This window comes from Macaca mulatta, chromosome 8 (genome assembly GCF_049350105.2).
Source record: "Macaca mulatta isolate MMU2019108-1 chromosome 8, T2T-MMU8v2.0, whole genome shotgun sequence".
Taxonomy (NCBI): Eukaryota; Metazoa; Chordata; class Mammalia; order Primates; family Cercopithecidae; genus Macaca; species Macaca mulatta.
In genome coordinates, this window is record NC_133413.1 from 71,361,298 (window position 1) to 71,387,932 (window position 26,635).

A 26,635-nucleotide genomic window follows, 5' to 3' on the forward strand; every position below is an offset into this window, starting at 1 on the left:
CATGAATGATGATATATCTTCCCTCAGGTCATTGCATCTGGGTACATAATGTTCATTTGTCCCATTTACTGGTGATACTTAGTTTGATCACTTGGTAAAGGTGAGTTATTTCATTTGAAAAGAAAATTATTAGAATAACATTAGTTTACTGTCAAGTTGGAATTATAGTGATTTACTTGCTTGTAAATGAAAGTTTATCATTGTGGTGTTTTCCATTTAGTTACTTGTTTGCTGCAGATAAACACTTTGGTTAGTTATTAGACCTGGCAGTAACTTTGTGTAGAACTTTTCTGAGGGCATAAAGTTATTTCACATTTTTGTTTCAAGAGTATTTCTAGCGCTATGTATTTTGTTTATCTAGAGAGAAAGTAACTGTGGTCTTGATATAGGTCAGGCCTTGTAGTGGCACAGTATGTGACCCTAGCTTCTTTACTGTTACTTTCCTTTTGGTCATGCTGCCACTTAGGTGGTTATGTAGTTAAACCTTACGGGTGTAGGGGAAGGGCAGGTGGCATGAGCTGAAAAGTATAAAGTAACTAGCCCTGAAAGTTGACTGACTGAAGGTTCATTATACGGTCATGTGCCATGTAATGATGTTTTGGTCAGCGATGGGCTACATACACAACAGTGGTCTCATGAGACCGTAATGGAGCTGAAAACTTCTGTTGTCCAGTGACACTGTAGTCATCATAATATAGAGCAACACATTACCCATGGGTTTGTGGTGATGGTGGTATAAACAAACCTACTGTACTGCTAGTCTTATAAAAATACAGCATGTAAAATTATGCACAGTACATAATATTTGATAATAACAGTAAACAACTATGTTACTAGTTCTTGTATTTGCTATACTATACTTTTTATTGTTATTTTGGAGTATACCCCTTTTACCTTTTTTTTTGTTTTTTTTGATTTAACTGTAAAACATCTTCAGGCAGGTCCTTCGGGGATATTCCAGAAGGCATTGTTATCATTGGAGATGACAGTTCCATGCCTGTTATGGCCTCCGAAGACCTTCCAGTCTTCAGAGTGGGACAGAATGTGGAGGTGGAAGACAGTTATATTGAAGATCCCAGCCTGTGTAGGTCTAGGCTAATGTGTATTTCTGTCTTAGTTTTTAGCAAGAAAGTTTGAAGCCGGGCGTGGTGGCTCGTGCCTGTAATCCCAACACTTTGGGAGGCCAAGCTGGGTGGATCACCTGAGGTCAGGAGTTGGAGACCAGCCTGGCCAACATAGCGAAACCCCATCTCTACTAAAAAAATAAATTAGCTTGGGTGTGGTGGCAGGCGGTAATCTCAGATACTCGGGAGGCTGAGGCAGGAGAATCTCTTGAACCTGGGAGGTGGAGGTTGCAGTGAGCCAAGATTGTGCCATTGCACTCTAGCCTGGGAGACAGAGTGAGACTCCATCTTAAAAAAAAAAAAAAGTTTGAAAAGTAAAAAACTAAATTAAACATTTAAAAATAGGAAAAAGCTTTTGGAATAAAGACATAAAGAAAATACTTTTGTATGACTATACAATGTGTTCTTTTTTTAAGTTGTAAAAGAGTCAAAAGGTTAAAGAAAGTCTATAGAATAAAGTTACAGTAACCAGATAAATTTATTGAAGAAAGAATTTTCATAAATTCATTATAGTCTAGGTATACAATGTTTATAAAGTCTACAGCAGTGTGCAGTAACGTCCTAGGCCTTCATATTCACTCACCCACCACTCACTCACTCACTGACTCTCCCAGGGCAACTTCTAGTTTACAAGCTTCATTCATGGTAAGTGCCCTATACAAGTGTATTGCTTTTAATCTTTTATATTGTATTTTTGCTGTACCTTTTCTATGTTTAGATACCACTGTGTTGCAGTTGCCTACAGTATTCTGCAACATGTTGCACAGGTTTGCAGCCTAGGAGCAGTAGGCTGTATCATATTGCCTAGGTGTGTAGGAGGCTGTACCATCTAGGTTTGTGTAAGTGCACTCTGTGATGTTCGCACAAAGACAAAATCACTTAGCGACACATTTCTCAGACAATATCCTCATCATTAGGTGACACATGACTATGTTTACAGGTAGCCTCTTGCATTCTAAACTAACACTGGAGTGATGCATGACACTATTTGGATATGGGAAAGGATTTTTGTCACCCACAGTGTAGGAAGCTTTGGAGATTGGCAGACTTCCTTTTTTGATTCAAGTAAGTCTAAATTATGATTTCAGATGAGTAGGCTGAAAATATTTTGTAAAGTTCCAGAGCAGGAATATGGAAAATTTGGACACCTTTCATTTTGAAGTTCCACAATTGTTAGATTTAGGTAGATTCATTGATTTTATGTCTTTAAAATGTTTGGAACATGTGAGGGGGATCAAAGATTTATAAACTTTTTTTTTTCAGAATTTTCTTGAAATGGACATCAGTCCCAGACTGACACATTCTTACATTATTAGTGTTGATTAAATATGTTAGGAGCTAGTCTGTCTTCTCCATGAATTATTAGTGGATCAAACCTTTGTACTGCGCACTCTGGGAGCCCTGGGTAATAAATAAAGCCCTGGGGTAATAAAGGTGTACAAGACACATTCTGCAGCTGCCCTCAGGGAGCTCCAGCACTGAGGGACCCTCCTCAAACGGCAGTCTGTGAAGCCCAGCTCCAGTGAGTCCTGTGAAAGAGCAGAGAGTCCATTGTGAGATAAAATCGGGCGACCAACTTCTCATCCCCACAGGTCTTCCCGCTAACCTGAAAGGAAACTGAGGCCTTGTGAGGGTTATCAGCTAGCAGAACTTGGATGGACACCAGATCTGTTTGACAAAGGCAAAAAAATTATAATTAATTATTTTTCTAACATCTGGCTGATTGTAAGTATGCTTATTCTAAAATATTCAAGCCATAAAACATTCATGAAGTAGAAAGTGAAAGCCCCCACTCCTGATAAATTCAGATACCTTAATTAATCTTTTAGGTTTTTAATGGGAGAAAGGTTGCAGAGTGTGAGCATATTATAGATATGCAGCTCCTTTTTTCCCAAAATACTGTGGCTGATCTTTTCATACTAACACACAGAGCTCTGATTTTTTTCAGCTAGGTCAAATGACTATGTCCTGTTCCATATAATTTCACTTGTCTGTCCTCTTTCAATGGCCAGTTGGTTCATTTCAGTGTTTCACTATTGAAAATGGCACGGCTGTAAAGATCATTAGCCTTTTATATACCTCTCTTTGCATATTGAGATAAATTCCTAGAAAGGGGTATTACAGGGTCACAGACCATGTTCATTTTAAATATGGTACATGTTCCTGGATTGACCCCAGAAAGGCCATATCAGTTCACACTCCTTTCATTGGTGTACGAGTTACCCTTTTTGTTTTTTTCTTTGCACTCACCAACTGTGGACCTTAGTGTCTTTTGCCAATTTGATAGGTGCCTTTCTTTTATTACCAGTGAAGTCAAGTATCATTCCATGTGTGTTTTTGACCCTCTGTGTTTCCTTAAAGCCTGTCCTCTGCACCATTGTGCTCTTGAGCCTCCAGCTTCTGTGATCGCCTTCCGTGACTGAATATCATCGCCTCGAGCCTGTGCGCCCTTCTCCATTCTGGTAGAGAGAGAGTAGAGGCTAAGACGGCTGTCTCTGAAAGCAGTCTCAGGGATTATTCCCATTGCTGCTGCTCGCCAGCAGTGGCCCCTTGGCAGGCTACTTAACCTTTGAGCGTTTCAGTTTCCATTCCTCTAATGGGGGTAATAAGGATTAAACGAACGAGTGCATCTGAAGCCTTAGCACAGGGCCTGGCATGTGAGTAAATGTCCAGGAAATGCTTGCCATCGTCAGCAGCAGCACCTGTGTGGGAAATTACTTTCCCTCCTCCTTTTTCTGTGGGAGTCCCTGAGAGCCCTGCTCAGCAACCTGGATCTTCATCAGTGCTGGGATTCTCTTGGCAGCTGCTGCTTTTCCAAGTGGACCCTTTTCTCTTTGTCACTCCATGTTGAGGCCTGTGAAGTGAGGTCCCATCAGCTTTGGCTTGGAGCCTGGGCATTTTCCTTCTGGTTGGTCTTATGGATTGAATTGTGTCACTCTCTCCCACCCAAACTCATATGTTGAAACCCCTAATCCCCAAGGCAATTGTATTTGGAGATAGGGCCTTTAGGGAAGTAATTAAGATTACATGAGGTCATAAGGTGGTCATAAGGTAGGATCATGATCTGATGGGACTGGTGGCCTTATACAAAGAGGAGAAGAGAGAGCTGGCTCTCCCAGTTAACAAAAAAGAGGCCAAGTGCGCACACAGTGAGATGGTGGCTGCCTCTAAGCCAAGAGAAGAGGCCTCAGAATGAATCCTGCCTTGCCAGTACCTTCGTCTTGGACTTCAGTCTCCAGAACTGTGAGAAATAAATTTCTGTTTAAACCACCCAGGCTATGGAGTTTGTTATGGAGCTCTGGCAGACAGATTGTTGGAGAACCACAGTCCTGGTGGTTGGGTGCCTGCCTCAGGCATTATTGTTTCTAGGCCAGTGGTTTGTGCATCAAAATGCTTGGTAAAGCAGACTGCCAGGGCTTACTCCAAGAATTTCAGATTTAGGATTGACATGAGAAGTCACATTTCTAACCAGTTCCCCAGCAGTGCTGATGCTGCCGATTCTGGTCCATGTTTGGAGAACGCTGGTTTAGGTGGTGTGTCGGAGAGGCTTCAGGCAAACGCTGGGAGATGGGGTAGGGATAGTGGCTCTCCCACCCAACTAGGAAGTTATTTAAACTCAGAGCCTCAGTTTCATTATCTGTAAAAGGGTGATAGTATTTATTCTACTTATTTCATGGGATTATTGAAGTCAGATGCATAAATGAAAGTTTTTAGGTCCTCCTGCTTTTCATACAGAGTAGTTTCATACAGAATAGGACTGGGGTCAGGGATGTTGCATTCTTTTTGCAAAAAGAGAAGAACAAATGAAATGCTGAAGTATTCTAATAGTAAATTACAAAACAAAAGTAAGGTATTTCCTTCCTTTTCTTCACCAGATACGGCCTGGTCATCTGATTTGCTGACTGCTTGGACATTGGTCTTTACCCACTTCTCTTCTCTGCAATCCCCACAGCAACTTCTCTTGAAAGCCAGGCAGTTTAGCTGAGAACCCTTTATTACAGTATCTGTGGCTCCTTATTCTGGCGCTGCCTTGTCAAGGATGCCTGTGGCTTTTTTGGTGATTGAGACAGTGGAAATTACTGAGTTTCTAGTTCTACTCCATGGGTACGATTGTGGTCATGCTTTTCATGTCCAGGGTATTGTAGTTGAAAGGTCTTTTTTGGATTTGTTTTGCCGTGCTTAAAATGTTTTGTGTTGTATAAGTTTTAAATATATAATTACTGGCATATTGTATTTTTGACAGTGTTATCAACCCATAATAAGATTGCTAATCATTTAGAGCTATGGTTTTCACATGAGAACCCCAAAGAGCTTTGGTTTATGTTGGTTAGATCTATGGATAATTACTGCATTTGAAATTAAATCTGAGAAGTGTAAAAATATTTAGTTTATTTAAAATCAACATAAATCCAGTGCAAGTTAATATAAATAGTGTAACTTTTGTTTTTTGAAACAAAAGTTTATTGAGAATGAGTGACATTCTTTCCTATTTTTATAAATCTCTTTAATGCCTGGTTTGAGAAAACAGCTAGATTCTCATAGCTGCTTCTACATTCAGTCTTTTATAATATGTTATTTCGGTTGAAGAACATGAAGAAAATCTGGTCTCATGTGGACATGTAATTAAAAAGGGAGGAATTTTTAGCCTTCTTAGATAATTAGACACTACGTCAAAACTCTACAAGGGGTAGCTGCTTAAAGGTAGTTTCAATGTGGAATCTGAAAGTGTATGAGTGAAATTTCTGTGCTTGAGTTCATTAAAATCTGTTGGTCTGTCTTGCACTTTGAATGGATCTTTTCACCATCTGTGGTTTTGTAACATTGTTCATTGGTAATTTGGAAATTATTGGTTTAATGAATTACATAAATCTTTCAAATGCTGGCATATTTTATCATTTTTTAAAAATTGTGTTTGTATTACCACCTATCTAATCAGAAAGCCTTTTAAGTATCAGAAAACTGTCAAATTGTTGGTGGTAGATACAGGTTTTCCAAAATTCCCATTTTATTCGAATACTCATTTTATTTTATCATTGGCAACAAAACTGTCAATTGTTTTCTTGGAAGTAACAGGCTTATTTTGTTCATTTTTGAAATGTTTGCCAAATACTCAAGTCTGTATAACCGTAGTTTTTCAGTTGTTTTTTTCTCCCCTAGGTAAAACTGGTGGTCTTTGAAAACAGCCTGCACCTCAGTTACACAATCTACTTCTCCTCTCCCTCAAATGGAATGGCTACTGACAATTAACCACCATCTAGAAGGAATGTAGGAATGATGGCATAGAGAGCACATCTCTGTGTATAGACAGGCTACTCAGAGCCATTTGGGGGAAGCAAGTACTCTGCTGGTTAAAAGCAAAAAACCTAACATAGTTGACTTAATGTGCCAGAAATTATGTAAATGAATGTTGTTTCCTTCAACATAGTGACCTTGGAGACGGGACATCACATTCAGTGATAATGCCAACAGTTAGAACGTTTTTAGAATGCCACCTTGTTTGGAATTGCTTCAAGTTGTGACTTTAAGCTTCCTCCATAGATTGTATTTGGATGTATTGTTTTAAAGTTGTAAGGCCTCAAATGCTTGTTAAGTTTTTCCCAATTATATCTGAATATAGTTGTCTAGTCTGTGAAGACCCTGTTGCATAGTGGAGAAATTGTGGACACATTTTTTAACAATTTAGGATATTTATCACACGGGACCCAGCACCATGCAAGCATAATTCTCAGAGGCAGGCCTGGGTTCTTACCTCTGCTCTGCCACTGACTGGCTGGGTGGCCTTGAACAAAGCATTTGCCTTCTTACTATTTCTCTGTGAGGTTAAGTAGTTGGCTTAGGTCTCAAGTCTTTTAGCCCTCATGTTCAATGATTCAGAGATTCTAGAGGCATGATAGGAGGATTCCCTTCATAATCTGGGAAGGTGGTTCTTCAGGGGGTTTGCTTCACAGCCTTCCTGTCCCTTTTGTCCAGCCTGTTTCTGGCCTAGGAAGACAGCAGGCTTCCTGTGGTTGTGATTTTTTAAAGGCAGTGTTTAATTCTTATTACAGCACAAGAACTTGGGTAACAGCATTTGAGTATTGTAGATTATCAGCTCCTACAGAGATACCTTGTATGTTTGGGGTTAAACTGGGAGCAAGGAAAGTTGGGTGACTAGATTAAGGTTGGTGCAGGATGGCAGGGAGAACAACTGACATTTGCCGACTGCCATATGCAAGGCATTTTGTTAATAGCCACTTGTGACAGTTAAATGAATCGCTTCCAAGTAGCCTTGTGAGGGAGGTGGTGGAGGTGATGGAATGCGAATTTTCATAGATGAGGAAGCTGAAGTTTCTCAAGAGCTACTTTAATTTGCCTGAGGTAAAGAGAGTGTTTGAGCCAGATCTAGCTGGCTTTTTACAACTGGTTCCCCCCAAATTTCTCCTTTTTTCCTGCATCCCTTCCCAGCCATTATATTCCTTTTTTTTTTCATTTTTCTCTATGACTGTTTTAAGCTGTTCTAAAGTGTTGGAGAAATGTCACAATTGGACATCATTAATCTTTGAGAAGTGGTGATTTTATAAACTTTAACATTTATAAACTTAATTTTTGATAAAAGTCAATAAAAACTAAAGAAGAGAAAATGCTTATGTTAAGTCATAGGCTTGTGTTGAAATAGATGGCCCAGGGCTATTAGATATGTGAAATTGAGGGCAGATAAGCTTTGGGACAAGCAAGGACAGAATGTGCAAATCTGGCATTCAAGTGTTTCCAATTTGCCTTTCCATATTAAGAACAGAAATTCAAATTTTGGTGGATTATTTGTTTAAAAGAACTATTATCTTTTACTCCTTCAACAAGTGCATTCATGTACCTGCTTTATCCTAGTCACAGCAATAAGTCCTGGGGATAAAGAGGGGCAGGAGCCCATGGCCCAGGGCCTCAGAGCCACAGGGCTCCCAACCAGCAGCTTGAGTTCTTAAATTCCAGATTCCAGATGTGGGGAAATGTACTGATGGCAGGTTGTTAGGGATGAAGATGTCTTAAAGGAATGTTTGGTTATCTCTCCTGAAGGTTTTTAAAAATTGTGGAAGTCAAGATCAAGGATGAAGATGAAATTTCTTATGGTTTCTTAATGAGATCTCTCTACTATCTGCATACTTAAGAATTCTGAGTAGTATCCCAAAGTGTACCATCAAGACAGATCTAGCAGAGAGTTGAATTTGTATATATTTTTTATATTGCTAAGCATATTTTTTGTTAGGGATTCGAAGTAGTTAAGTCATCCTCACAGCATCCCTGGGGATGACAGTTGACATTAAGCTATTTTATTATTGGAAAAGGAAATTATGGAGGTTGCTTCTCACTCAGATTTTTTCAGCAAATAATTGGGAAATGGAAAGAATATGTTAAGCGTCTGCATTATAGGATGCCCTTGCAGTTACATTCTGAACCCTTGAATTGTTATTTTGATGGAAGGGTTACAGTTGTGTGGCAGAGAGCTTATATTGTTGGTGATTAGGGAGAGATTGTGTGCTGCCAGACCTGTTTAGGAGTAAAGGGTAGTGAGAGGTTTCACTCTTCTGAGAAAATTGCTTCAGCTGACTTACTTGTTTTAGGACCAACACTCTAGGCTTATGGGACTGGGTCTGAGAGGTACCTGAGCCATTTTCCTGGAGGTGGTGCTGGCAGGCGTTCCAGTGCCAACTTCCCTTCCTTTAGGTGGGGAGCAGGGGGATTTCCTCCAATGAGAACAAGCGAATGTGTTCTGAGAAGTGATGGTTTATAACAGTTGGCATCAGAAGTATACAAGTTTACTACCAAAACCAGGTTCTAATTTACCTGCAGGGAGGAGCAGTTACTTTCTGATTTCTAATAGTTTCCTGGTAAATATCCCATAAAATGTAATTTTGCATTTAAAACTGAAGCTTCACTGAATCACTTACGTAACATGTGTTTGATTTATTTATATAATTATGTTTTATCCATTATCTGTGCTTCTTGAAATTTGAAATATTTTTCTTTCACCAGAAGTGTGGATTTCAGAAGAGGACAGCTATACTTAGCATATTTCCAATTGTGAAGCTAGTAAAGTTAGTATCTGAGAGTGAAGGGACTTTTGCCATTCTCTTCAGCCTCCTTTCCACTTCCCCATTCTGGAGATACATCAAGAATCAGAGAGGTTAAGTAACTGGATCAAGGCCACATGGCCTAATTTAATATTTTGTGTATTTAAATTTTTCAGGTTAAAACACGAAATGTGTGATCATCTGCACTGAGTGCTAATTATCTACCAAGTATCGCGTTAAGTGCATTACATCACACAATCTAATTTGGCCTGATGAATTAAAGGTAGGTGGTATCATATGTATTTTACAAATGAGAAAAGGAATTTATTTGTAGTGCAGGTTCAGTTATAGTTCAGAGTCAGTCTCAGACCTTCATTGGGCCCAGAGTGTTCTGTTGATTCTTTCTTTAACATAAGCACCTCATGACCACTACACCCTGCGTAACTCATTGAGCCAATTGTAGCCATCAGAGTGGAAGCACGTCCACTGCTGATTTCCTTCTGCCATCTGCACCCACCTTCCTGTGTGTCCCAGGGGGTTCTGCCTCTCCCATCTCATCTCTTCGGAGACGTTTCCTTAATTTCCCGCTTTGTGTCTTTGCCCCTTCTTACTCCTCTCTCCCTCCGTGCCTACTTCTGTTAGTGTTTAATTGTATATTTTATGTAGCAAATGCTTACATAATGCTAAGTGGCAGACATTGTTCTAAGTGCTTTACAAATACTAATGTACTTAATGCTCCTAATAATTCTGAAATAAATACTATTATTATCCCCATTTTATTTTATTATTTATTTATTTATTTTGAGACAGGGTCTTGCTTGTTGCCCAGGCTGTAGTGCAGTGGCTCGATCATGGCCCATTGCAGCCTCGACCTCCCAGGCTCAAGGGATCCTCCCACCTCAGCCTCCCGAGTAGCTGGGATAACAGGCGTGTGCCACCCCTGCCCGGCTAATTTTTGTATTTTTAGTAGAGATGAGGTTTCCCCATGTTGGCCAGGCTGGTCTTGAACTCCTGACCTCAAGTGATCCCCCCGCCTAGGCCTCCCAAAGTGCTGGGATTACAGGCATGAGCCACTGTGCCTAGCCCATAGTAACTACTTTTAACAGAGTTAATATCCAACTTGTTGAATCTGATGGACACTTGTCTTACCTTGCTTCTTTCTCTGTAGCATTTGAACTAGTTGGTCACTTCCTTCTTAAAGCTTTCTCTTGGTGTTTGCCCCTACCTTGTTGGCTGATTCCTCTGCCTGCCCTCTGAGTGTTGATATTCTTCAGGATTCTGTCCTTGCTCTTTTCTCTTGTCATTCTAAATATGCTTTTGGGTTGACCTCATCTGCTGCAACTTTGTCTTCCTTTTGTTTGTCAGTGACTTAAATGGCCATATCTCAGCTCAGCATTCTCTCTTGAGCTCTCTACTTTCATATTGTACTGTCTCCTGGAGAGCTCTGTGTGAATTTTTTTCTATACCTCTCTTCCATACCAAATAAATAAATCCTGCTTCTCTCCTGTTCCCCACATTTCAGTGAATGGTTTTTACCATCTGCTCAGTTACTCAAGTCACAGTCCTCGTTATCATCCCAGACTCTCCTTCATCCAGAAACAAGTCTCTCTCTTGAGTATATCTGTCTCCTTCTTTGTAGCACCATCGTCTTTTACCGAACTCCTGTATGAGCCCTTGAATTTGTCTTCCTGGCTCCAGTCTCATACCTTTCTCTTCCAGTCTGTGTGCCACAGTTAAGTAAAATGCGCAACTCTCTAAAAAAGCATAGCTTAAAAACTGTGGATTCTTTGACCTTGTTGATGGGAAATTTGCCAGACCATGTTACCTTGGAGGTTCTACTCTGAAAGCTGGAACAGGTCTCTACACAAACAAGGAATTGTAAAGCTGGAAAGGTATCATCAGTGTGCAGTTCTTTTGAATGGTATAGTATTAGCGGAGAGATGAAAGATACTTTAATTCCCCACCCCAATCCAAAACCCACCCTCACTTATGTGAATAAAGTCTTAAGAAACCCATATAGTCATTGACTCTTCCATGTTTTTGTGGCAGGAGGAAGGAGTGTTAGTGATATACTGAGATGTTAGGTAATGGCTAATTCCACAGCTATTTTAAGGCACTGTGTCTGGCATTGGGGCTACAAGTGAGAGATATAAAAGGCAAGGTCTTTCTTTTTTTTGAGACAGAGTCTCGCTCTGTCGCCCAGGCTGGAGAGCAATGGCACTATCTCGGCCCACTGCAACGAGCAAGGTCTTGATGTGCCTGCCTACCTGGGGACACTGTGCACATTTATAGAGATATAATGGGGACATTGAAATGTTTTATGATGAAAGAAATATTGAAATATAGTCTATATTTACAGGTTGACCTTTAAACAAGATATCATTTTTTCAAAGAAAAATATGAAAAAATGAAAAAGAATTCTTTCAAAATTAAGATAACAAGGTTTATTTATTTTAACTTTTAAGTTTGGGGGTACATGTGAAGGTTGTTACATAGATAAACTTACAGGGTTTTTTTGTACAGATTATTTCATTACCCAGGAATTAAGCCCAGTACCCAAGAGTTATCTTTTCTGTTCCTCTCCCTCCTCCCACCCACCACCCTCAAGTAGACCCCAGTGTCAATAACAGAAAAATTAGATTTATTCTACAAGTGTTATACATGATTCTGAAAGGTTAAACGTTACTAAATAACCAGTTTGTATGTAGCTAGTAAAAGTTATTTGGATATGATGATCTAAGCAGTTTTGAGTACAAAGTGGTATTTAAGAACTTTTGCCATAAGTTATCTCACTGTCTTAGGATGGCAGGATTTTGGGGCTGAGGAAATTTGGCATTTGAACATGGAGAGCTCCAGACAGGTGCCCAACCAAAGCACAGAGTGCTTGTGAGTGTGCTTTTGAAGTAGAAAATTTAGATATGTGGTCTGTCAGAACATTTTTTTTTTTTTGCCAAACATTTATTTATATTCTTCAGATTTATTTAATGGGATAGTGACATTTCAAATGATTTCTGAGAAATGGGCATAAAGTAGGGAATTTGGTATGTTTGGAGATGCAGCAGGTATGGGGGAGGAAACTTGAAAATGTGGGTAGGTATAGTATGATGCAAGTATTATCCCTGATGATACCTAATTATTTAGATTTCCTTATCTGGATCATAATTTTATTATCAACTGATTTATGGTAGTTAAACTCATTAAGATCATATAGATGAGTGGGTGCAGCAGTCTTAGGCCTTAGTAAACACTGTATTTTAAAACTGAGTAGGTGCCTGCTTCTTTTTGTAATCTTTGATTAAACCAAGTACAAAATTCAAAGCTTCATAGGTAGACTTAAATTATTTTCATCATTCTCATTATGCAAAACAAATGTCATGTCTGGTAATAGCTTGTCTTCTCACTGCACTTTTTCTTATATTACATTCTCTTTGCTAACTTGATGTGTACTTAAATATTGATCTGTGATCAAAATGGACACAATGTAGAAATTTATGACTACTTAAGTGTGATCTTTTTTCAATCTGAAATCTGAAGTTTACCTACAAGTTAGAATGCTGTCCTAGTATCAAGAGTCTTGTACACTCATATGTATAAACTACTTAGAATTGGTTAGTCAAATGATTTTTAGGGAAAATATGTGAGCCAGAAGCATGTCATTACTGTCAGTGCTCAATGATGTAGAATAGCATGGTGGTGCAAAAAAAGTAATAAAAGAATTTGTTACAAAATGTTTTGTATTATAGTTTTAAAAAACATAGATGTAACTTATGAGTTAATTACTGATAATATTAAAAAGATGTTTCTTGAAGTTAGTTTTCCGCCAGTACACGACTGTCTGGAGGAAGGAAACCCAGATGACTGCTGGGGAATAAGGAGAGAGGCCAGTTTGGGGTTGAACCTTTGTTGAAGATGTAGGAAGATGTTAAGTTAAATATACAGAGTTTGTGGATAAAACTTTGTCTTTTATCATAGGCTAATATGAATGAAGACATTTAATTTGGCCAAAAGATGGCATGTTTCGCTGTATGATATTTATAGTTTTGATTATGGTGGCGTTGTAGAACCTACTTGCATTTATGATAAATGTAGGTACAGTAGACCCCCTGCCCCGCCTCAGTTTCAGCTTTCCATGGTTTCAGTTTCAGCGGTTTCAGTTACCTGCGATCAACTTTGGTATAGAAATATTAAATGGAGGCTGGGCGTGGTGGCTCATGCCTGTAATCCCAGTACTTTGGGAGGCCAAGGCGGGTGGATCACGAGGTCAGGAGATCGAGACCATCCTGGCTAACATGGTGAAACCCTGTCTTTATTAAAAATACAAAAAATTAGCCGGGCATGGTGGTGGGCGCCTGTAATCCCAGCTACTCGGGAGGCTGAGGCAGGAGAATGGCGTGAACCTGGGAGGCGGAGCTTGCAGTGAGCTGAGATGGTGCCACTGTACTCCAGCCTGGGCGACAGAGTGAGACTCTGTCTCAAAAAGAAAGAAAAATGGAAAATTCCAGAAATAAACAACTCCTAAGTTTTTAATTGTGTGCCCCTCTGAAGTAGCATGATGAGGTCTTTCACTGACCTGCATTGTCCCATCCAGGACATAAATTATTCCTCTGTCCAGCATACCCACGCTATAGATGCTACCTGCCCATCAGTCATTTTGTAGCCATCTTATGGTGGTTATCAGGTCAACCGTGGCAGTGTCAATGTGCTTGTGTTTTACTTCAGAATGGCTCCCTTGTTTTACTTCAGAATGGCTCCAGAGTGCAAGAGTAGTAGATTTGGATATGCCATAGATAAACAGGAAAATGCTTCTTTTAAATGGAAAGGTGAAAGCTTGTAAAGAAAGAAAAAAGTTTGTGTATTGAGATATACACCTTATAAATAAATCGCAAGTATTATTTGTGGTAAGAATGAGTCTTCTGTCAAATTGTGGGGAAGGAAAAACAAATTTGTGCTAATTTTGCTGTTGTACCACAAACTGCAAAAGTTACAGCCACAGTGCCTGATAGGTGCTTAGTTAAGATGGAAAATACATTAAATTTGTGGGTGGAAGACATGGATAGAAACGTGTTCCAACTGACAGCAATGGGGTTTGGTACTGTGCATGGTTTTGAGTGTCCACTAGAGGTCTTGGTACATATCCCCAGGATGAAGGGGGACTACTGCATAGAAAAAATGTTTCCCAAATTTGTTATAAATTGAAATGATTGTGAAATATCAGATGTGAAACTGTTAACTCTGTATTTCAGCCTTAATTCCATCTCCTTTGTCAAATATAACTTGATTTGAAACCAAAATTTAGTATCATGGTCACCGAATAAGTTACATTTGTTTTCTTCATTTTTTTTTTTTTTCTTCCTGTAGATTTACCTTTTTGAGATTGGGTGCAGTTTTCCAAAATACTTTTTCTAATACTCTTCCAAAGATCTCAACCTTCCTTTACAGTTTGAACTCCTGTTTGTATTGCTTGCTTCCCTGATAGAAATCTGAATTTTTATAATTCCTGTTATTTCTTTTTTGCATTGCCTTAACAGGCATGGGTCTTTGAAAGCCCTGGAGTGCCTTGTGTGAACCCTGCCATTGGTATGCTGTGATGCTTTGCCTGTCCTGTGCTCAGGTTTATTCGTGATGGATAAGGCTCCCTTCCTATCACATGTGCACTGCTCTAGCAAAGAGAATAGACAGATTCTTTTCAGTTCTGATGTTGTGCAGGGTTTGTTTTGTTTTTTTTTTTCCCTTTAAGGAAAAGAATGTTGGTGGTGTATATCAGAAAAGATTGTTTACACCCTTTCTATCCCTTTCCTTTCAAACCAGGCAGGATTGAGTACACTTTTAACTCCACTGGAATATGAAAAAAGATCCCTTTTCAGCTTTCCAGAAATTTTTTAAAATGTAAAAGAATGTAGGAAATTGCCAAATCAGTTAGTTAATCAGTGACAACTGCAGTAAGTACACGAAGTGCATGCTTCTTACAAGAGCAGCTGGCTGTTTGCTGCTTTCTCGGCCCCTCTGCATGCTTGCCCTTGCCTCACCTCTGCCTCCTCCTCCAGAGGTTCAGTGTCAGCCTTATAGGAGCTGGTGATTGCCAGGGGGTCCCCAGACAGAGCATGGCCACAGGGCAGCTCCTTCCTTCCCTTCCTTCTGTTCCACCCTCACTTTTTGTAGGCTTCTGTGTGTGTATGTCAAGTCAGTAGCTTGAAATAAGTCTAGAATAAGTGGGAAAATCTTTCCTAATGGTGATTTTTTAAAATCATGCTAATAAACATGGTGTCATTAACCTTTATACACCACCCTGGGCTTTACAAAACTCAGGATATTTTATAATATTAAGCAAGATACATACTAGCAATCAGCAAATTTTGTAAACTGTGCATGACTCTTCCATAAGTCTGCACTGTAAGCATTCTTGCCAGGTGGGTTGAAATATATTTCTGAAATTTAATTTTTTTCCTGTCCAAAATAAGTTACTTTAAAAATTTTCATTTACTTATTTCTAGACCTAGCTCTTCATTTGATTTTCTTCTTTATCATATTACAATTAATTAGGATAACATTCAAAAGATATGAGATCTGGTGCGATGGCTCATACCTGTAACCCCAGCACTTGAAGAGGCCGAGGCAGGAGGATTGCTTGAGCCTAGGAGTTCAAGACTGGTTTGGGCAACATAATGAGACTTTGTTTCCCAGGGAAAAAAAAAAATTTTAGCTGGGTGTGGTGGTACACAACTATAGTCCCAGCTACTTGGGAAGCTGTGGTGGAAGGATCACTTGAGCCCAGGAGTTGGAGACTGCAGTGAGCTGTGATTGTGCCATTGCACTCCAGCCTGAGTGACAGAGTGAGACCCTGTCTCTTAAAAAAAAAAAAAAAGATATGGGATAGATACACATGTTTTACATAGCTACATATTTGATCTACACCTAGATATGGTATATATGGATACATGTTTGTCATCATTTCTGTTTTGCCATACAATGTTGAGTGCTTCAGGTGCTATTAGAATGTGTGCCCATATGTTGCTAGGCCATGTTGTGTACATGGAATGAAAACCCTGCTGGACATATTTTCTTGGTGTCTGCACTGGGGCAGCAGGTCAGCTGTCTCCACGTTAGGGTCAAGGTGCTGGCCACCTTCTCAGTGGGCTTAGCTTTTAGGAGTTAGCTTCAGAGAGTGGTATTTGAATTTTGAATTGCAGGGTGTAAAGGCCATTCTCTAAAGGACATAAATTTCCATGATCCTTGTGCTTTTGTGGCATAACTTATGTATGGGGTAATATACTCTTTTTGACCACTTAGGAAAAAGCTAGTGCTGTGGGCATGCACTTAGTATAAGCTGTTAGCCAAGTGCTATTTCATTAGTTGCCTTGAAAGGAAACATATTAGTGTCAATACTGCATGAAGGAACAGAAGAACAACTTTTTTTTTTTTTTTTTTTTGTATATCATAAAGGCTACTCAGAATATCCAGACTCTTCAAAGTTATGTAGAAATAACTGAAAGATTTCTGCAAGAAACCTGTGAAATAGTATGTTATGTAACATAGCATTAGATATTAATGTTAACTGCATTTTTTTGACTTGCACAAATGATTGGCAAACAGATGGGCATATCTTTAAAATTAACCATCTTTAGATACCCACTCCTTGTAAACTGTTACAGATTAAATTTTTCACTAAGGGCTGTTCATAATTCTTTGAATGAAGTCAGTATTGTTTATTTGTCAGATGCAAATGTCAAGACTACTTTCTTTAAGTGACATATCTTTGTATTACTTTGTAATATTATTTGTAACGTGTCATTTGTTGTTGATCCATTATATTAACCGAGTGGTCAGTGTGTGCTCTGCTATAGGAGGAGCTCAGAGTCTGAGAGCAGGACTTCCCAAACTTTCACATGCACAGGAATCACCTGGGGCCCTTGTTAATAAAAGGTAGATTCTGGTGCAGGAGGTCTGAGGTGAGCCTGAGACTCTGTGTCTCTTACCAGCTCCCAGGGGTGCTGGGGGTCCTGTCTTTCAGGACTCCACTTCACATGGCCAGGGTCCAGTCTCCAGAAAGAGAGGGAGCTGAACACATAAGGACAGTAGAGTGCTTGGCACTTTTGTAGCTTCTGCTCATGTTGATGTGGTGCTAGTGTCAGTGAGGGCTTTGGAATCAGCCTGAAGAGGGAGGGTTGAGGTCAGGAAGCTTCCAGAGATGGGTTTTAACAAAGGAACTGAGATGAAAAAGAGGCCAGGTTGTACAGTGAGGGGATAAGGAGGCCAGAGAAGAGACCATGGGTGTGAAGGCGAAGAAAGTGTGAGATAGCTGATGGATGGTTGGTAAACTTTCAGTAGTTTGATATACCTAATGGGGGTGTTTGTGAGTGCTTCAGGGGACAGAGGGAAGGGAGTTAAGGGAGTTGAGAATGGACGGGTCAATAAGGATTTGATTATTAATACCTTCAAGCATGCTGGAGCATTTGGAGTGGAACCTGAAAGCTATGGGAGGTCCTTTAAGGATTTTAATCAGGGAGCGGTATGATGTAATCTGTGTTTTATAAGATCATTCAGTTGGTAGCGTGAAAGCGTTGAGACCAGACTTGGGAGAACCGATTAGATTTCTAATTTTTTGTGGTTCACTAAACCATGAAGGCCTGATTACTTCAGAGCTAGTGTAAACAGGGAGGAGGAGGTAGACCCATAAATATCTGGGAGAGAGCATTAGCAGGTTGGGAAATGCACTGAATATGTGGGATGTACTGGGGCATTTATTCAAACTGCGAGCTGCATGAAGACAGGGCCACATCTGTTTCGTTCAACACTGTATACACAGTGTCTGTTAACCTTGAATATTTTTTAAATGAATGATGACAGGAAGGATCTAGGCTTATTTCCCATTTTTTGGCTAGGTCGAAGAGGTAGATGGGGATGATGTTGCTGTCATAGGGAATGCTAACATAAGGCGTAGCGTTGCTCTATATGATGTCAGTGGTTTTCCTTATTGAAAATGTGTCTCTTCTGTTAATACCAGCAAAATGGGAGATAACCTAGTAATATGAATGGAGGTTACCAGTGCAATCCTTATTGCTTTCTATGGTTTTATTTTTAATATGATGCTTGGGGACAAACAGACCTTAGAAGGACTTCACATACTTCTTTTTTTTTTTTTTCTTAATCGTTTTCTGAATTTTATATAGCTGAGAATTATTCCTAACAGATTGAAAATTATTTATGAAGAAATAGGAATATATGTTGGGAGATAATACAGAAAGGAGACATAGGTTGTAAGTATAGTTAACATAAAATATGATATATGGAAACATACCATATATTTCATCCCAGAGGGTAAATATGGACCTTTAAAAGAATACTAATCTCCGAAAGAGGAGAAAATATTTTTTTATGAAAGAGGATTGCTGCTATTTAATACGGTCTTTGTTAAAACATGTTACCTCTAAGAAGAAATACATAGGAGTGCTATCCATAGAATTTTCTGCAGTGATGGAAATGTTCATTATGGGCACTATCAAGTAGGTAGCCACCAACCACATGTGGCTTTTTTTTTTTTTTTTTTTTTTTTTTTGAGACGGAGTCTTGCTCTGTCACCCATGCTGGAGTGCAGTGGCCGGATCTCAGCTCACTGCAAGCTCCGCCTCCCGGGTTTACGCCATTCTCCTGCCTCAGCCTCCCAAGTAGCTGGGACTACAGGCGCCCGCCACCTCGCCCGGCTATTTTTTTTTTGTATTTTTTAGTAGAGACGGGGTTTCACCGTGTTAGCCGGGATCGTCTCTCGATCTCCTGACCTCGTGATCCGCCCGTCTCGGCCTCCCAAAGTGCTGGGATTACAGGCTTGAGCCACCACGCCCGGCCCACATGTGGCTTTTGAGAACTTGAATGTGACTTGTACGACTGAGGAACTGAATTTTAAGTTTTATTTAGTTTAAGTAGTTTAAATAGCAACATGTGGCTGGTGGCTGCTGGATTACACAGCACAGTCATAGAGTATTGGCAATGTCCTAGCATACTAATGAGGAAGAAAATGTGGTCTTGACCAGGAAGAAAACGTGGTCTTGGCCCCGCTGGCCAACCCAGGGGGTTCAGGAAGGGCATCATTTGACCCATGAAGCAAATACGGAAAATACTTTGTGGTGAACTGATATGCTGGTGTTGGTGACTTGGGGGGCACTTCCTGATTCTTTATCCAGGTTCTTGTCAGTTGGATAGATGTCTTCTTCACCAGCAAGCATTGGCCCTGCTAGATGTTCCCAAGTGGCTGTCGGGGGCTGGGTTGTGGGTGGGGCAGGGGGAGGAGATTGCTGTTAACTGGCTTCAGGATCTAGCTGAAAGGACTTTCACTTTGAGTGGAAGCTCAGCAGTGTGAACCCTTTATCTTCGGTCTGTCCACCTACCAGTGTGTGGATTCTTTGCCCCTCTTGATATGTTTTGTAGCCTTGATGATTGAGAGGTGTCTCTATGGGTTATGATGAGGGTTGTGATGTGCTGTTTTTTCATCTGCACGATGCTTCCTTGGAAATTCTGGCTCATGCTCCACCCTCATCCCCAGAATCATTACCACAGCTGTGTTCTATACCTTACGCTCTTTGGAAGTAGAAGAGAGAAATTTGAATAGAACAAATTTCTATTTGAAATTTGTTTGATTTTGAACAAATTCAAACCATAAACAGCAAAATAGTCTTCAGGTTCCAATAGGCAATATTCTATGATTTCACTGTTGCCCACTTGTTGGCTGTTTATCAAAAAAGTTTCCCTTGGATGACATTTTACTTACACAATTGGACGTATAGTGGTTGAGCTATAGGGGATACTTTGCATGCGAAAGATGGTATATATTTGCCTATCTCCTTGCTAGGTTTCTAGCCCATACCTGTAACACAAAAAGGTTCTGTGTCACTACCAAATTAAAACTCAGCTATACAAATACCATTCTACTTTGAGAAGAGTGTAGTAAATAATTGTTTATGTTGTTTTGAAAGGTCAGAAAATCACTATATATAAAATAAATGTAATAAGTAAAAATTTTAAATGAGTTATGATTAACAAATTTTATATATACATATATTTTTTCAAAATATTAATGTTTTCGGTGACATTTCTTTCATCTTGGTTTCTTGCGCACCCATTGCTTTTATCATTGATTCTGTGCTTGGATCTGCCCATTTTTCATTTGGCTATTTTCCAGTAAAATTTACCAATAGCTCCAATTTGGTGTTGATACATGCTTGTTTCCTAAAAGTAATATATGGTATAATTTAAAAACATTTTTGGAAAGGAAATTCACTTCTATTTGATGATGGCAGCATTGTTTTAGTGATTCTCTGAATAAAACAGACTTGATGTAGGCCTTTAATATTTTGTCCTCGCTAGTAAGCTGCCATTTCAGTCATTCATTTCTTTCATCTTTGGGAACTGTCACTAAAATGTTTTGTAGAAGAAGTTTACTCCTCTCAGTCTATAAAAGGATTTTTTTCATCAGTTAAATGAGGAGGGATTTGGATTAGAAGGTCTTCAGAGTGCTTGCTAACTCTAAAATGTTTGTAATTGGTTTCACAGTGTGCCTCTAATGTTGATGATTCTGTTAGTTGAGTGGTCTCATTGTGACCCCTCCTCACCCCAAAAAACACATGCATCTTCTGAACCGTCCTTTCGTTCACATCTCAGAAAATGCTAGCCAATAGGGCACTGAATAGAAACTTGAATTACTATGTCTCCATTATATGCATCTGTACCGTTTGCTACATATTCTCACATTTAGTTAGACTATTCCTTATCAGAAGTTACTGAGAAGTATTTTGTAAAATGGTAAGTGATGTTTTTAATAACATAAGCCCTGAATCTTAGTTCTTATTTAGGAGATTCATCATTTACAGATATATAAGCTCCATGAGGACAAGAGGGAATTTTGTTTTATTCACTGATCTCTCTCCAGCTCTTAGACTAGTGCCTGGATCACAGTAGTGCTCAGTAAATATTCAAATACATTTTGAATAAATTATTGTGATTTGAGAGTTAATTTTTATGTAAAGCCAAATAAAACATAAATGCAACTCAAATGTTTATTACCCAGGTGATAATTATGAGACTTAAAAAAATGTCATTGCTAATTTGTTATTTCTGTTTCTTCTTTTTTAAATACTTTATGCTGTCCAGTATGGAAGCCACAGCCCCATATGTACATTTTTTCACTTGAAATGTAGCTAATAGGAATTGAGATATACTGTAAGTATAAATTACATACTGGGTTTCAAAGACTCAATACCAAAATATGTGAACTAGCTTATTCATTTTTTCATATTGATTACCTGTTGAAATGACAGTATTATGCATTTATTGGGTTAAATAGAAATTGATAAAATGGATTTCACTCTTTTGGTCTACTTTTAAAATGTAGCTACTATAAAACTAAAAATTACGTGTAATGGCTCGCATTTGTGGCCCATTGAACAGCGTTCATCTAGACACAGAAAATCTAGATATTGTCTGTAGACAAGGGAGAAGCTTTCAAAATAGGGCTTTGAATGAGTATCTTTTATAGAAACACAAAATTATACGTTGCAGCTGCGACTTGGGAAAGTGGGCTTTCAGATGGTCTTGATCAAATTTAAAAAAAGGACCAAAACAAATTAATTAGATTAGCTCAAATCAGAAATATGAAATGCAGCTACCAGATGGATTCCTGGCATAGTTGCCAGCTGGGTCTTGAGGTCAGAAAAGGGGCAGGAAGGCGTTGGTGGCTGTCCCAGTGAGTGGTCACTAATGACAGACTACAAAGCCAGTTTTTGAACTTCTCTGCCTGGACCTTACCTGAGCATGATTGTAGTTGTGGTGAGCGACATGCTTAGTTGATACCATATAATGCTGGCGTTTTTCATGCCTCTGGGAGATGGACACTTAGTAGAAGGGTGTAGGGAACAGGAAGAGGAGTACAGCCAAGGGTCAGTATGGTTACTGTCGGAGGGTTGTTTTTTCCCTACTAATGCCGTTAGGCAACTTGTCCTTCTTCTGAATCTTAAGCTGATAAAAAGTAAGCACCAGCTTCATCGCCACTTCTCCAAGCTTGATCTGGCTCTGCCTCTCTGCCTCTGGGCTCAGTGGGCTTGCAACAGAAGGTCACCAGTGGGCTAAGCCATCCACTCCCTCTCGGATCACTTTTACCTGGAGCTGGCCTGGAGCCCCATCCAGTCAGTAGCATTTCTTCCCGTAACAGTTGGCAGACCCTGGAGGATGAAGCTGCTCCCCAGGACACATATGTAGATGTGACTTTCCTTAAGCTAATTTGAAATGTTGTTTTGGTAAGTGGTTGGTCTGCATGGCTGGTTTAAGCTATTATCAAGTCCATTCCAGTATTTATTTCTTTCAAAGTTAAAATGAGCCTTGAATAAATGACAACTGACTGCTTAGCCTTCTTAGGAGTGTATTTAATTTTATGAATATTTGTTGCAACTGGCACTGGAGATGTCTACTTCTCTTTATTTTGGATTTTAAAATAGTTGCATAGTAGAGCAGCGTGTTTTCAGTAAAATGGCTTTCATGTTCACCTTATTTTCACCCATCTGACCTCTGCATTTGGAGAAAGTAGTTCAGAAAATTCATGGCAGTTAGCGGCGGAGTGAAGAGACCTTTGACTTTAGCTGACAGCTGTCACCTGAAAACTACAGACCTGGAGACCCTCTCAGGTGTTATGTCTATAGTTCTGACAGTGAACAGGAATGTTGTTTACATTTTCTGTAAGCAAAATTCTCCCCTTGTTAGGAATGTGTTAGAATAGGGCAGGCAGAAACAGAATTTTTATGTGTCTTACTGGTAAGTTCTCAGGAGTGTTGGTTAGCCCATTGTTCATTCCCATGCTGTTATGGAAGCGTGTCAGTAGAATTTATGAGTGTGCCTGTTTATAGCATCACTTTGGAAATTCTTCAAGATACTGTTTTTTCAAGTGGGCTAGTATCACACAATGCTTAATATCCTTATAAAAGAGAAAAAAATGAGTGAAATTCCAAAGATGTTTGAGATTTCAGTCATTTTCTCTATATGAATTAGTTCTTTATTAGGCCGTTGATTTAATTAGCACTCAACAAAAACACTTTCCTGTTTAGATTGTCAAAGCATTCTTTAAATTAGTTATTTTAATCTGACACAGGGTCGTTAGGAAGACTTTGAATAAAATGCAGCATGTTACATAGTGTATACTGTGCACTGGAAGCACGTAGGGTGCGAACACAAGTGCCTGCCCACTTGTCTCCCTACTTGCTTAGGTCCTGCCTTATCCCAAAAGGACTTAAGGCAATGGTGAAGAGAGCATATTTTGAACTTTATTCTGTTAAAATAATTTTCAGGCCGGGCGCGGTGGCTCACGCCTGTAATCCCAGCACTTTGGGAGGCCGAGGCGGGCGGATCACAAGGTCAGGAGATCGAGACCACGGTGAAACCCCGTCTCTACTAAAAATACAAAAAATTAGCCGGGCGCGGTTGTGGGCGCCTGTAGTCCCAGCTACTCGGGAGGCTGAGGCAGGAGAATGGCGTGAACCCGGGAGGCGGAGCTTGCAGTGAGCCGAGATCGCGCCACTGCACTCCAGCCTGGGCGACAGAGCGAGACTCCGTCTCAAAAAAAAAAAAAAATAAAAATAAAATAAAATAATTTTCAGTTCTGGAGAAAGTTGTGTTTCTAGTTATGAGAATAGTCATTGTCTACAAAGTATCCACTCAACTAGTTTCCTCTTGAGTGGTCACATGGGATTCTGGTCCACCAGAGCCCAGCGTGCCTGCGGGTGAATAATGAGCCTGGTAATTGGGCTGCTCTGTGTCAGTGCAGACTGGGACCATGGTAGGCTCAGAGCCATGAGTGAAATTGGTCCTCTTGGAGAATGAAAGCTTTTCTTTTAGTCTCCTTCTGAATCTTGTATATTTCTGCCATTAAACCTAATGAAATTATGTATGTATTGTCCTGTTCTCAAGGTTGCTTTTCAACATCATTATGAACACTTTCTTGTTAGATGCCTCTGTTGCAGTTACATAGTTGTATGTGGGCTGTAAATATCTAATTCGTATGAAATGACCGATTTTGGTATTTGTATAATCCTCTAGTCAATTTAACTAAGTTGAGCTTTTCACAGCCCTTGGTGCTGCTGTTGCTCATCTGATTACACTGCTCAGGGGAATAAGGTTAAGGGCGGGCTGTTGGTAACCAGAGCATTTCCAGGGCTTTAGTTTAGCAGATGAGCTGCTTGGCTATATTCATACATCTGCTTGCCTGCTGTGGCAGCTGCTGCTGCTTCATGTTGTGTTCTTTTGTTCTGTTCCATTCAAGAATGGAACGCTAGGAAGTGTAGTGAATGGATTAATTTAAGGTTAAGGTTAGTGTTTTGCTTGCTTTCTAAGTAACTGATCATAATGATGCTTCTGGTAGAAACTAATGAGTTTCTCTTAAAGTGAACTAAATTTATAAAATACAGCTCAGTGAGGGAGCTAGATTAGTATTGTTGATGGGGACCAAATTCAGATGTACAAAATACTGGCAGTTTTATCATCGGATCCTAATTCTTTGTTTTCTTCCTTCTTCTCCCCCACCCCCAACTCCCTTCTAGGACCTATATCCAGACTTTGCCTGACACTGCAGGGTCCAAGAGAATTAAAGAAATATGGAATGACATGAAGAAGATTAGTTAAGGATTATAGGCTTTGAGGGCAAACACCTCAGTGAAGTGAAGCACAGGCAAGCTCCTGAGCTGTGGTTTGGAGGAGCCGTGTGTTGGAAGAAGATGGCAGATCCAGGAATGATGAGTCTTTTTGGCGAGGATGGGAATATTTTCAGTGAAGGTCTTGAAGGCCTCGGAGAATGTGGTTACCCGGAAAATCCAGTAAATCCTATGGGTCAGCAAATGCCAATAGACCAAGGCTTTGCCTCTTTACAGCCATCCCTTCATCATCCTTCTACTAATCAAAATCAAACAAAGCTGACACATTTTGATCACTATAATCAGTATGAACAACAAAAGATGCATCTGATGGATCAGCCGAACAGAATGATGAGCAACACCCCTGGGAACGGACTCGCGTCTCCGCACTCGCAGTATCACACCCCACCCGTTCCTCAGGTGCCCCATGGTGGCAGTGGTGGCGGTCAGATGGGTGTCTACCCTGGCATGCAGAATGAGAGGCATGGGCAATCCTTTGTGGACAGCAGCTCCATGTGGGGCCCCAGGGCTGTTCAGGTACCAGACCAGATACGAGCCCCCTACCAGCAGCAGCAGCCACAACCACAGCCACCGCAGCCAGCTCCGTCAGGGCCCCCTGCACAGGGCCACCCTCAGCACATGCAGCAGATGGGCAGCTATATGGCACGTGGGGATTTTTCCATGCAGCAGCATGGTCAGCCACAGCAGAGGATGAGCCAGTTTTCCCAAGGCCAAGAAGGCCTCAATCAGGGGAATCCTTTTATTGCCACCTCAGGACCCGGCCACTTGTCCCACGTGCCCCAGCAGAATCCCAGCATGGCACCTTCCTTGCGTCACTCGGTGCAGCAGTTCCATCACCACCCCCCTACTGCTCTCCATGGAGAATCAGTTGCCCACAGTCCCAGATTCTCCCCGAATCCTCCCCAACAAGGGGCTGTTAGGCCACAAACCCTTAACTTTAGTTCTCGGAGCCAGACAGTCCCCTCTCCTACTATAAACAACTCAGGGCAGTATTCTCGATATCCTTACAGTAACCTAAATCAGGGATTAGTTAACAATACAGGGATGAATCAAAATTTAGGCCTTACAAATAATACTCCAATGAATCAGTCCGTACCAAGATACCCCAATGCTGTAGGATTCCCATCAAACAGTGGTCAAGGACTAATGCACCAGCAGCCCATCCACCCCAGTGGCTCACTTAACCAAATGAACACACAAACTATGCATCCTTCACAGCCTCAGGGAACTTATGCCTCTCCACCTCCCATGTCACCCATGAAAGCAATGAGTAATCCAGCAGGCACTCCTCCTCCACAAGTCAGGCCGGGAAGTGCTGGGATACCAATGGAAGTTGGCAGTTATCCAAATATGCCCCATCCTCAGCCATCTCACCAGCCCCCTGGTGCCATGGGAATCGGACAGAGGAATATGGGCCCCAGAAACATGCAGCAGTCTCGTCCATTTATAGGCATATCCTCGGCACCAAGGGAGTTGACTGGGCACATGAGGCCAAATGGTTGTCCTGGTGTTGGCCTTGGAGACCCACAAGCAATCCAGGAACGACTGATACCTGGCCAACAACATCCTGGTCAACAGCCGTCTTTTCAGCAGTTGCCAACCTGTCCTCCACTGCAGCCCCACCCGGGCTTGCACCACCAGTCTTCACCCCCACACCCTCATCACCAGCCTTGGGCACAGCTCCACCCATCACCCCAGAACACCCCGCAGAAAGTGCCTGTGCATCAGGTAAGGGGACACAGAGCCTGCCTCTGCATTGCAATGTGAAATTCAACATGGCTAACTT

At 40.5% G+C, this 26,635-nt stretch overlaps 1 protein-coding gene across 6 annotated transcripts in view; it reads left to right on the forward strand.

The window, feature by feature from the left end:
• CHD7 (chromodomain helicase DNA binding protein 7) overlaps window positions 1-26,635 on the forward strand; it is a 188,677-nt gene that overhangs the window by 37,997 nt on the left and 124,045 nt on the right. For 4 of the 6 annotated variants that reach the window (XM_015145419.3, XM_015145423.3, XM_015145422.3 and 1 more), the window contains exon 2: window positions 24,739-26,577. The exons of 1 other annotated variant lie outside the window; for it this stretch is intronic. In XM_015145419.3, the coding sequence (XP_015000905.2) occupies window positions 24,913-26,577 (1,665 nt within the window). In that variant the 5' untranslated portion in view covers window positions 24,739-24,912. Of the gene's footprint in view, window positions 1-9,345; window positions 9,453-24,738; window positions 26,578-26,635 lie in introns of all 6 variants that reach the window. One more of the 6 variants, XM_077943647.1, reaches the window with a different exon arrangement.